Here is a 13,467-nt window from a genome sequence, read left to right as displayed (position 1 = left end):
AGCTGATAGAAAAAATCTGGTGGCATTTTTGGAATCAGCACATTAAAAACATCTAAAATCAGATGTTAGATTTCCGGCACCAAATTTTTTTTTCATTTTGTTGGCCTGTGTTATCCATTTTAATGGTCGTAAAATTTTAAAAGCTTGCGTTTTCTCAACCCCCCACCCAAGCACTTTAACGATTATATTAAAATAATATTCCTGAATATACCCCTAACGAATTTCTTCATGGAGAAACAGATATTGTTTACTTACGAATATTGAGCTCGACATTTCCCCTGTACCAGACGATTTTCGCTGCAGGCTTGGCGTTTTTCACCCTGCACTCTAGGTGAAATTCTTCGTTCTCCTTTATTTCTATCTTCGTATCCACCTGGTGATCTAGGATTTCCACGGAGGAGGGTGGAGCTGAAAAAGAGAGCAACATTATTGAATCGTCTAGACATATAAAAAAATATTGAAGCAAAAAAACAACCCGAACTGTTAAAAATCATTCCTACATCTGAAAGAGTGAAAAAAACTGAATTTAGTTTGATGTTTGTTCACAGACGTGTTGGTATTCACGAAAACGACGAACAGATCTTAAAAAAGCAGGGCTCAAAGAATATTCATTGAACGGGACACTCGTGTGGGTTGCTGCCATCCTAAATTGAAGAAAGACGATGGAAGGCAAACGGAGCAGAAAAATGGTTGCTGGAATACCATATCGAGGCCCGGACAATCTCGAGATCTTTCGGCCCAGACAATCCTTTTTTGTCGCCCTTATTATGCGAAATTAGGCTATTCAAAGTGCACGGAAAGGAATTTGCCCTCGGAGCCGCCTTTATGAATGTCAATTCCACGTAACGTGCATTAAAAAAAATTGTCTTCGTCAAGTAGGCTATATTTTGAGAGTTGGTGTTCTGTGATTGATGTTCATGTTCCCAAAATATAAACGAAAGCATTTCTTTCATCGAGTTATCTGAAAAATTGAATTTTTGGGTATTGGGTTATCACAGAGAAGTTTGCGAAGCCAAAATATCATAAAAAAATGATATTTCTCGTTTTGGACGCAGAAGTTTTTCGCTAAATACGAGGATGTATTGATATTAAGTTAGCCCATACCAGTTCTATGCATAAAAAAATATTGCGTTACCATAGCAACGAACAAAGACTCATTAGAAGTGTCAGTGTGAAGTTTGAGGTCAAAAAAGTAAACCAGAGTTACGCTATAAATTCAAATAAAGAAGATGTCCACCGAAATTGTGAAAATCGAAAAATTGGAGTATCGAGCCATCATGTACCTGTATTTAGAAGGGTTAAGAGATAAGCAGATTTACGAAGATATGCTTAATACCCTTGGTGATCAATGACCTTCGTATTGGACTGCAAGCTTCAAAAGAGGTAAATTTTTCATTGAAGATGATGACCGATCGGGAAGGCTAGTTTCTGTGTCAGGCCCCGAAAATATCGATGCAGTTCATGACATGATTTTATCAGATCGTCGAATTGGGCTGAAACGGATATCTGAAGCACCGAATATTTCATAGGAACGCGTTCATCATATAGTTCACGTCAATTTGGATATGGGAAAAATTCCTGCAAAATGGATCCCCAAATGTTTGAATGTTGCAAGGGTAGAAGCATCGCGTTCGATCTGTGCTCGATTTGAAAACGATGTAGTCTTCTTAAACCGAATTGTAACTATGGATGAGACTTGGGTACATTTCCACGATCCAGAAACAAAGCAACAATCGATGGAATGGCGACATTCTGTTTTAACAAGACCTAAGAAGTTTCGTTTCCAAAAATCTGCTGGAAAAGTTCTTGCTTCAGTATTTTGGGATTGCCATGGAGTAATCATGATTGATTTTTTGGATAAGGGTAGAACAATAACCGGAGATTACTATTCGACATCACTGACCATTCTATGGGAAAAAATTGAAGAGAAAAGACGCGGAAAGCTATCCAAAGGTGTTTTGTTTTTGCAGGATAACGCCCCTGCACACAAATCTCATGTTGCCATGCAAAAAATTCGTGATTTAGGGTTTGAATTACTAGAACACCCCCCTTATTTACAAGATTTGGCTCCATCCAACATCTCTTTCCTCAACTGAAAAAAAGTTTAAAAGGTCGTAAATTTTCTTCCAACGAGGAGGTAACAAAAGCTGTGTAGGTCTGGTTTGCAGAGCAAGAAGAAACATTTTTTTTGAAAGGTCTAGAGACGTTGCAGGTTCTCTGTAATAAAGGTATCCAATTAAGAGGAGAATATGTTGAGTAATAAAGTATTTTGACATTGAAATTTTGTTTGGTCCTATAGTAGGCTAAGATTTTTCAATATATCCTCGTATAATCATCTGATCTGTGATATCCGACGTTCATATATCTATCCGAATAGGAGAAAATAAAGCAGTTTTTTTTATTATTTCGCATCAGAAACATCGGCTGATTTTCCAATCTCCAGACGAGATGAAAAATCCTTCCGACTCATCGCAATCATACGTTGTAAATACGCGACCTCTGTCCTCACGTCGACGTCCGGACGCAGCATCCGCTAGGACGCAAATCCGACATCAAAGGGTTTTCCCGAACACATCATTCAGTTTGGAAATCGACAGAACTACCAGCAAACCTCAGATAGCGAGGTAACGTTTCCAATGCTCGGTGCGATGGCAGATACCGCGCAAATGGACAAATTGCGAGCTTCAAAAGGGACTGTTTGTTGAAAAAGACAACGTTGATGGATTATTCCAGCTTCTATTCACTGGGGTATTTTAATTTCGCCGCCTCAGATCTGGCTGTACACAATTTAATTGACGCTCGGTTGATGAACCCACTCTTTAAGGGGATTATTTTGTGGATCCTACATTTCACAGGCTTAGGTAGATCTCTTTCTTTAGGTACAGGTGGCCTGGTATACCTCCTCAGGAGGAAATCGATCTGTACTTACAATTTCTCAAGGCTTCTTGCGACAGTGTGCCCTCCTGTGACTGAAGAGACCCAATCGTGATCTACAGATCCACACTCTGGGCATGGATGGTCACCAACCAGATCTGGCCGCCGCTGTATTCTTCTCGAGTCTCCATTATAACTGTGGACCAAAGACCTCCACTGTGTTCTGTCTAAGGCTAGTTGTTCCCAGTTATGATTGACATTAACTGATTTTAGGGGTTGATGCAGTATATCTTCAAACCGCTTATACTGGCCTCCTGGTTTCCGAGCTCCCTCTGTGAATTCGCCATGGAAAGCTATTTTGGGGAGTCTTGTGTGTTGCATCCTCAGAATGTGGCCGCTCCATCTGAGTCGGGCCCTCGTTACTTGAGTCTCAATTGTTGTACAACTCGCGCGTTGCAAGACTTCTGCATTCGAAACTTTCTGGAACCATCTGATGTGCATTATTTGCCTTAGATGACGTTGTTGCGTTTGTTCAAGCTGTTTAATATGTCACCTGTAGGGCGTCCAGCTTTCGCTTCTGTAAAGAATCGTTGGGAGAACCACTGCTTTGTAAACAGCTGTCTTGGTCTTCAGATTGAGTTCGTGATTTTGAAACACTCTGTCCTTTAGCTTCCAGAATGCCCGAGATTCCGAATTGATACGGTTTCCGTGTCCAGGTTATTCCTAGTATTTATGAAGCTTCCCAAGTATTTGAACTGTTCGACCTGTTCTAGAGTTTCATCCTTCAGGCTGATATCTGTTCGAAGGCTTTCTGGCGGACTTACCAGGATTTCGGTTTGTCAATATCGAGTCTAAGGCCTGAAGCTTCGTATGTATGTTTATAGGTGTCCAATATAATCTGTAGATCCTCTGAACTGCTAGCGATAAGTGCGCAGTCGTCTGCATATTGAAGTTCCGTGATAAACTTTGTACGGGTTTTTGCTGTAAGGCGCTTCAGGTTAAACAAGCCTCCATCAAATCTCAATCTTATTCCAACACCTCTTACAGGCATACTCATGTCAGCAATTATCGAGACAGCTATGACGAAAATAATGAACAGTAAAGGCGCTAACATGCACATACCTATCTAATGAGTTCAACTGTATTTCATTCCATAATTCAATTTAATCCTTCATGATACACGCCAATGGTTATAGTCCATTGTGGCCAACAAACAGACTCTGTGAGGTACATACAGTTCAATCCTTCTGCGTAATACCATCAAGGAGGAGGGTGAGTATATTTTGAGCTCCTCTAGAACTAACTGAAAGGCACCAAAGGAATCAAGTCTGATTCAACAAAGCATTAGCAAAAGGTGAACTCGTGTTCCTCTAGACAAAGTACTCATTTACGATACCTTGTTAGTGTAGGTGTCCCTATCCTACAGGCAGTTACACTAGCTGTCTGTACCTGTGCTCAAGAGTGCCTTGAAAGGGGAAATTAACAATTAGCCGGAGGCATCAAGATGTTGCGTAGGTGCCAGGGTATTGGAGGAATCGAACAAGATTAACACCTGCTGAACGAGATCTTCTTTGAGGGACAATAAGAGGCAGTGGTCTATCATTGGATGGTGGACAGCAGAAAAAAACCTCTGGGAGAACACTCCTGGACTAACATCCATATACTTCTAAGACCTCGGAGTCTTGTATACTTGAAGAAATTTTCTGGGATGAACAAGCCAGCTAGAGTTCAGTATTTGGTAGAAGGAAATAGTTGTGTGTTCGTTCCGAATGAACTTGTTTCTTGCTTTCTTTGTCCAAGGCATCCATGTTTTTGAAGCCTAGGTATCCAGGTAACCAAATGATTCGTAGTCTCCGCACTTCCCTTCTAAATTAGATAGTGGATCTGCTTTATTGACGTTCCAGTTCAATTCCTTGCAAGAATGTATGTCTATTGGATGTCATCCACAGCTTAAACAATGCACTCAGTGATAATCGACGATAATTTCACCTGGAGCTCAAAAATCACTAGCTTTCCTTGAGATAACTCTTGTCACCACAAATTATTAATTAAGGCTATCATGTATGGTCTAAAATTCGAAATGTCAATCCTTTTACGGGTCGTAATGGAATCAACAATTAGCTACCTCTTGCGACGACATTGATCAAAGGCAGGGCCGTTTATCTGACGCAAATAAGCAGATGCAAGGTGACCATTCAGGTTTAGATGCAATTTCGAGTCGGAATACGTTATACGGGTACTGGTTGAAACAAATCAGGATTGTAAACACCGCTGGCCCGCTTCCAAGAGCTCGTGCTAACGACTTTTGAACGGCCGCAGTGGTCGACCAGATTCGATTATTTCGGCATGATAACGGATAATATTCGACCTCTAATCCTTGGACTCCTTATTGATGATGCCTCTCAGATAACCGAAGCTGCGACGCTTTCCAAAGACTTGGACTTGTTTTGGTTCGTTGCTTTGTTATTGCTAACAATAAACCTTTAAATAGATTGCAGAATTTAGGAATTGCATCAACCACATCTTTTCACTAAAAAAATAATTTTTGCGTCGATACTTTTAAAACATATTTTGAATACAGCTTGTTGAGTCAGCTTACTCGATTCTGCGTTCCTAGCTTTTGACCTTTTATTCTTTGGCAACCCATAAAGAGGCTTGTCTTCTAGGATGCAATGACCATTCTTAAAACGTGGAAAGCGCTTCCTAGATGATTTTTCAAATGGAGCATCGCCACTATAAACCACAATTATTCGATGCATTTAGGCTGCAGTTTTTTCTTTTGAGTTAGCATATGTAATAACTCACTATGGTTGGTTATATCAAAGCGATATGAATTAAATGTTATGGACTGATGTCTAACATCTTTGAAACAGCCAGAATCAGGTGTTACTATGAGATATTAACAACAGTCGAAACCTTTTTTTTTGAACCGACCCAACTCCCTATATTTGGCAAGAAAAGGAACCTTTTGATTAGCAGCAATGTTACCCACCCTTTTCAATTTCGAAAAATAGAAAGTTGGTCATAATAAATGAGAACTTATCCATGCATACTGGGAATTCAAATGTAGATTGCAGCGACAATGGTGCTGAGAGTTCGACCTGAAAAGTTTATGCAGTCATTTTAATTTTTCATGGAGACTTCGGGATTTTCGTCAAATAAATTCTTTTTTCTCAGTTTGGAGTTGTTTTTTCTCAATTTTGAAAATTGGTTGTCGACACTGGATTCAAGTGTGTTAATAATTATCAATATTAGGTCAATAAATGTCATGAAGTATCAGTATTTATGAAAAAAATCTTCCATGATCTGAATCACCCGATAAAAGAGTGTAATATTTTTTTAATCCGAAAATCTCGGCTCTTTGCACGATCATAATAGAAGGAAATTATATGGGGAGCCACAACTATGATATCTTGGTGTCTCCATTATATACAATGGCTAAAATTGCAATATTGATGATAAGACAACTTATTCAAGTTGAATTAGATATCAGAAATGATTTTCTGAATGAATTTTGTGTGAATGTTTTCGAAATTCATAGGTATATCAACATACTAGGTGGAAAAAGTCCTCTCTGGGGAAACAAATTTGTTTTTGGTGTAAATTCCTTTATTTTGAGGTTTTATATGCAGGTTAGGTTAGGTTAGGTGGAAAAAGTCCTCTCTGGGGAAACAAATTTGTTTTTTGTGTAAATTCCTTTATTTTGAGGTTTTATATGCAGGTTAGTTAATTCATCTTCTACTGTTCGTAACTCATTTGAAATGTACAAAAGCATTACCGTGCTACATATGTCCTTAAACATAGACTAAAGGTTCATTTCATCGTGGAAAATGGTAAAAACTGACATCTTCAGAAGAAAGTCGTAAAGGAAGATTTGCTCAAAGGATGCAAATTATGAAGATTTCACTAAGCTTTCCCTATTGTCACGAGATAGATGAAGATATTTTCAACAGATTAAGATATATTTTTTATGAAAACTCTCATTGAAACACCAAAATATTCTCAGTTCCTCGATGTAAACAAACAAAAGTGCAATAACTTTATATTTACAAAAATTGACGCCGCTGGTTTGGAATTCCCAATAGCTAGTTTTTTCAGTCTACTGATCAACATGCTTTTCACCGAGCGCATTCGCCACTTTGCAACCTTTGAAACGACCTGAATAAATCTAATAGTCTAATTTTACCCTGCTGTCTCCCATTACTTCCCTTACGGAAAGAAACTTTCTCCCAATGAACTAAGCGGTATATAAACGGCCGGGAATCAACGAAAAACATCTGATTTCACAACGGAACCACTACAAATTGGAGAATATGCAGAGGGAAACTCTGCGCAAACAACAAAGCGCCGACAGCCCAGGGCGGCCGCTGCAAGTTTCATACGGCAAATAACCTGTTTACCCGAAACTTCGGAACGGAAATAAAAGAAATCAAGGAGTAATAAAGCACGCTTTTCGAAAGTTAAGTAGTTGCAAATTCTGTCCGCCCCGTCTGGGGAGCGTTGCTTTCAAAGGAATCCATGTGATTATAAGTAAACACGAAATTTCGACGGAAGTTACTGCCAGTTCACAAACACTCCCTCCGGCCGTTAATTACAAGTAGTAGTTCGAATGCTGAACTTGACACCGGACTGAAGGAGCGGGAAGTCGGATGCATTCTCTGGTGCACGATGAGGTAGTCACTCGATTTTGAAAGGAGGCATCAATTTTTTCATGGTACCTGAATTTCCTCCATGATCGTGTGATCTTAAACCATACGACTCATTGGAAGAATCTTATTTTTCGTGAAACTATTTCTGATTTGAACCAACTGACGACTAGAGCCAAATTAACGATGATCCTTTCATTTTGAATAACGTTTCCTATTCTGTGAGAAGATTTACGAAGATATGCTTAATACCTTTGGTGATCAATGTCCTTCGTATGCGATCGTGAAAAATTGGACTGCAAGCTTCAAAAGAGGTAAATTTTCCAATGAAGATGATGACCGATCGGGAAGGCCAGTTTCTGTGTCAGTCCTCGAAAATATCGATGCAGTTCATGACATGATTTTATCAGACCGTTGAATTGGGTTGAAACGGATATCTGAAGCACTGAATATTTCTTACGAACGCGTTCATCATATAGTTCACGTCAATTTGGACATGAGAAAAATTGCTGCAAAATGGATCCCCAAATGTTTGAATGTTGACCAAATGCTTGCAAGGGTAGAAGCATCGCATTCGATCTGTATTCGATTTGAAAACAATGTAGACTTCTTCAACCGAATTGTTGCTATGGATGAGACTTGGGTACATTTCTACGATCCAGAAACAAAGCAACAATCGATGAAATGGCCACACTCTGTTTCTCCTAGACCTAAGAAGTTTCGTGTCCAAAAATCTGCTGGAAAAGTTCTTGCTTCAGTTTTTTGGGATTGCCATGGAGTAATCATGATTGATTTTTTGGATGAGGGTAGAACAATAACCGGAGATTACTATTCGACATTACTGACCACTCTACGGGAAAAATTAAAGAGAAAAGAAGCGGAAAGCTATCTAAAGGCGTTTTGTTTTTGCAGGACAACGCCCCTGCACACATATCTCATGTTGCCATGCAAAAAATTCGTGATTGAAGGTTTGAATGACTAGAACACCCTCCTTTTTACCTTTTTACAAGTTTAAAAGGTCGTAAATTTTCTTCCAACGAGGAGGTAATAAAAGCTGTGGAGGTCTGGTTTGCAGAGCAAGAAGAAACATTTTTTTTAAAGGTTTAGAGACGTTGCAGGTTCGCTGTGATAAATGTAGGTATCCAATTTAGACGAGAATATGTTGAGTAATAAAATATTTTTTCCGCCGACCTCTTAATAATAGCACTGTTTAACGAACACGAAATTAGCTGTTAATGAAACCATTTATTGGTTAGTCTCCTATTAATGCATTATTGTCATGGGTAATCGAACATAGAAGTATTCAGTAGCTTCCCAAATAATTATTTTATTTGTATGTCGCATTGATTTTCGTATTACTTAGCAGGTGGGTTGAGAAGAGATGAATTGTGGAGGTTGCAGAAAATTATGATGGTAATCATATATCTATGTACCTACTACACCTCCAGCTCCACACATTCTTCTACAGATATTATAGGGATAGGGAACGATATCAATGTGATTCACTCAAAATGTCACAACTCGAATATGCTTTCTATGGACTTCTCGAATTGTTCGATCGGCCGGATAAATATCAACATTCCAATATGAACATAGAACATTTATATGGTTTCAAATTTGACTAGCTATCGATAGAAAATTTTTGCAATCAAGAATTCACATTCAATTCAAAATGTGGTCGACGGAAAAATCTTGTAATCAACTCGTTTATTAATTATTAATTTATTAATTGAGCGATTAATGATCTCGAACATTAGTCCTCTTAGACTCCAGTCATACCTTGTCCATAGGTAGCTTCTTCAGACTCAAGCCACGACTGTACGAAACGATGAAACGAGTCGGAAGAAGCAGGAAATAACCTCTCCGCACCACGTATCCCATTCTTTCCATTTCTATCCCGACTCTAAAACCCATCGGAAAGTCCTGAATTTTTTTTTTGTCGAACTCCAGCAACGAGACCGGGTTCACGGGGTCAGTTTAATTAATTTCTTTCCTCCGTTTCGGACCGGAGGCCTCTGTTTCTGCCCTGTTCGCAGTCGGGCCACGTTTTTCTCGCTAATACGTGGAATTAAATACTTTGTTTCGGCCCCATCAGAGCGACCTTCGGCGTGTATTGGAAGAGGGATGGATTACCCGAATACTAATGGAGTTTATATGCAAGGTACGTAACATGCAGGAGCGTACAGAGTGCAGGAGTCCGATGAATCTACAGTTGTGAGGAAATAAGGGTTGTTTTCATGGGTTGCACTCAAAAACTAAATCGAATTTTAATGATTTGTGCCTAACGACGAACAAATTCAAATTTTCGGTTTCAACGGGCTTATACTGAAGTTTATACACTCCTGGATAAAAGAACAGACGAAAAATAATTCCACCAAATTCATCTTGAAATAACCTTTTAAAGTGTGCATCGATTTTGATCATTTTGTTGTGTTTTTGTAGCCTATTTCATCAGTTTATCACCTGATGTCTAGTCTGCAGGAATTTCAATTGAATTTGATGGTATACATAGTGAAACTGGAAGTTGCAATTTCCTCTGAATTTCTGAACACCCTGTGGAGGTAATTAGTGAAACAATGATGGGTATTTGAATGAGGTTTTGAAGCCTGATCTTCCCTTGGCATTTTCCTGTTTAATTCACGTCAATAGCACTTTCCTAACAAGAAAAAACGATTTTCCAAAGGGGACTATGCAATTTATAACATTTAGAAAATAACTACTTTTTGATTAAGGTACACGGTTATCCTGTTACGTAGCAACGTTATGGTTAATGTTTATGTAATTTATCTTGTTAGTTATATTTTACTAGAATTCAACACTGCATTTAGCAAGTGATTTTTCATTATGCGGTCAGAAGAAGTTGTGCAAGCAGTTTCCCAATTGGCGAGAATTGAACAAATTACCGCAGATTCAGGTGACTTGAAAGTCAACTTGTCATATTTCAGAAACGGTGGCCTATTTTCATGTGTCAAAGAGGTTCAAATACGCTAAATGACTCAGACTATTGATAAGGATATATAGCATGCTTCAAAATTTAAAAAAACATACAATATACTTGTCCCAAATAAGCCACCGAGTTGGAAGGCTTGGGACACAAGTTAAAATCCATTGATTTCTCAACTTTCAATATAAATAGTTGACTTGGGACGGTGTATAGTTTTGAAAAATTAGAATTTGTGATTATATAGTTGAAATTCGTAAAGGAAATTAAATGATAAACCCCGATTACAGCGAAAGTAAATATATTGAAACTTAAATGTAAAAAAACTAAACAAAACAAGGAAACTTTGATTTCTTCCATTCTTTGGTGATTTCTTTGAGGATATAACGTAAATAATAATATCCTGCGAAAATCGGCATATTTCCTGCTGCCAATGCGCCGCTTGTATCGGCATTGTCCCAAGTCACCCTATGAAACAACAAAATAAATGAATGAGATCAGTGTTGCCGTTTGATTTGTAAACAACCTTGTTTCATGATATATCTAATATTCCAATATCCCACGTATCCAGAAAAAAAATTACAAATGCACAAAGTGAAACACATGTACAGGACACTAGAAAGTATAAGGGCCATAAAAAAAGCGCTTTTACTCTCCTGAATTCGTTTATTTTTCCTGTCAATTCAAACGCTCTGGTCACGTCAAACTCAACAGGAATTAACTGTTAAACTAACCGAGAAGACGCTACACAATCTTATAAGTTTGTCCCTTCACTCATAAATGGTAAGAAACAAAGAAATCTGCAAGGAGTGTAATTGTCCCAAGTTACAGGACTGTCCCAAGTCACCCAAATCCATCGATTAGAGTGGCCTCCACGTAGCCCCGATCTGAACCCAATTGAGCATGTGTGAGACATGTTAGAGAGGCTTATTTGAAACCGTCAACCGGATATTCCAGCTCTCAGAACAGCTTTTCCTGAAGAATGGGAAAACGTTCCACAACAGGCAATGGCCAATTGTATTGGAAGATTGGAAGCTGTTATAAAAGCACGTGGAGGCAATACTTAATATTAGAATATAAAAATTTGTAAATTTTTCATATTTTACCTGTAGAATCTGAATGCTGCGTTATCATTAAAGCTATAAATTGCATAGTTTCGTTTGAAAAACTGTATTTCCTTTCAGGAAAAAGCTATTGACGTGAATTGAAAAAGAAAATGTTAAGAGAAGATCAGGCTTCAGAAACTCACTTGAAGGCCCATCATTGCGTCACTAATCAACTCCACAGGGTATTCAGAAATTTGAAGGGAATTGCAACTTTCAGTTCTACCCTGTATACCATCAAATTCAATAGAAGCAGACTCAACATCAGGTGATAAACTAGATGAAATTGGCTACAAATAGACATCAAAATTCATTGAACATTCGAAATGGTTGAAATTCCCAAGATATTACCAAAACATGAAAAAAAATTTCTTTCATTATCAACCAGATCGATCCCGTTTTTCTTCCTGAAATCGATCAGAGCAAAATCCCGTCTCGAAACCGCAAAATGCAGCGATTTCTTCCCGACCATCTCCCAGTCTTTAAATGCTCAGCCACCGGCAGATACGACAAGCCATTCTCGCCTCATTACAGGCACTAAGGCCCGAGCGACTCTAATATTTTTATACGAAGTGTGGGCGATCGTCATCTTCGATAAGGCTGATTTAATTTCGGGGCTGTGCAGAGCGCCGCGACGCATATCAGTAATTCCGTTTGATCGGTCCTGGGAGATCCGTAAAGTCCGGCGCTTGGCTGGGGGCCGCCTGTACCCCGGGACACGTCCTCAGTCGTCCGTGAGGTCGCGCGTCCCTTTATTGGCCATAACAAGCGATTCCTAAAACTGAATGCATTCCAGATGCGCGACGTTTACCATTTCTTGAAGGGGAATATGGCGGGGAATTGCTAACGTGCAGCATCACTATGCAGGGGCAGTGAATTGTCCCGAATCTTGATGGGGGAGATATTCAAATGAAAGATTGGATGGGATGGGATTGCAGACTACACGCTGCAAGATTGGTTCTCTGGCAGTTTCTACATAAAGATCAGAAAAGTATACACATTCTGAAGAATCAACTTTTCTAGTAATACATCTGAGCAACCGTTCGGCCTTGACGGATTTTTAACTGACCCCCTTTTTTTTCGAAGGTCACCTTTCGAGTGGATTATCTTCCAGAAAAATTATAACAGATCAGAAAGTGATGCACAATCGGAAGAAGAAACTCTTCTTGTTATAAATCTGAGAAGACCAGCGATCTCGAAGCAACCGTTCGATCTTGACGAATTTTCAACTGATCACATCTTTTTGGCAATTTCTCGAAGGTCAAATTTCGAGTCGATTATCTTCCAGAAAAATCATCACAGATAGGAAAGTGATGCACATTCCGAAGGAGCAACTCTTCTATTAATAAATCTGAGAACCACAGCGATCTCGAAGCAACCGTTCGGTCTTGACGAATATTTAACTGACCCCATCTTTTGGGAATTTTTCGAGGGTTACCTTTCAAGTCGATTATCTTCCAGAAAAATCATCATAGATCGGAAAGTGATACACATTCCGAAGAAGCAACTCTTCTAGTTATAAATCTGAGAAGCACAGCGATCTGGAAGCAACCGTTCGGTCTTGACGAATTTTCAACTGACCACATCTTTTTGGCAATTTTTCGAAGGTCACATTTCGAGTCGATTATCTTCTAGAAAAATCATCACAGATAGGAAAGTGATGCACATTCCGAAGGAGCAACTCTTCTTTTAATAAATCTGAGAACCACAGTGATTTCGAAGCAACCGTTCGGTCTTGACGAATTTTTAACTGACCCCATCTTTTTGGGAATTTTTCGAAGGTCACCTTTCGAGTAAATTATCTTCCAGAAAAATCATCACAGATCGGAAAGTGATACACATTCCGAAGAAGCAACTCTTCTAGTAATAAATCTGAGAACCACAGCGATCTAGAAGCAACCGT

At 39.0% G+C, this 13,467-nt stretch overlaps 1 protein-coding gene across 3 annotated transcripts in view; it reads right to left on the bottom strand.

Moving 5' to 3' along the window:
• LOC123317235 (nephrin) overlaps nt 1-13,467 on the bottom strand; it is a 113,097-nt gene that overhangs the window by 13,300 nt on the left and 86,330 nt on the right. For all 3 annotated transcript variants that reach the window (XM_044903668.1, XM_044903659.1, XM_044903676.1), the window contains exon 4: nt 256-408. In XM_044903668.1, the coding sequence (XP_044759603.1) occupies nt 256-408 (153 nt within the window). The remainder of the gene's footprint in view (nt 1-255; nt 409-13,467) is intronic.

This window comes from Coccinella septempunctata, chromosome 1, assembly GCF_907165205.1.
Source record: "Coccinella septempunctata chromosome 1, icCocSept1.1, whole genome shotgun sequence".
Lineage (NCBI taxonomy): Eukaryota > Metazoa > Arthropoda > Insecta > Coleoptera > Coccinellidae > Coccinella > Coccinella septempunctata.
This window is presented reverse-complemented; position numbering and strand designations above follow the sequence as displayed.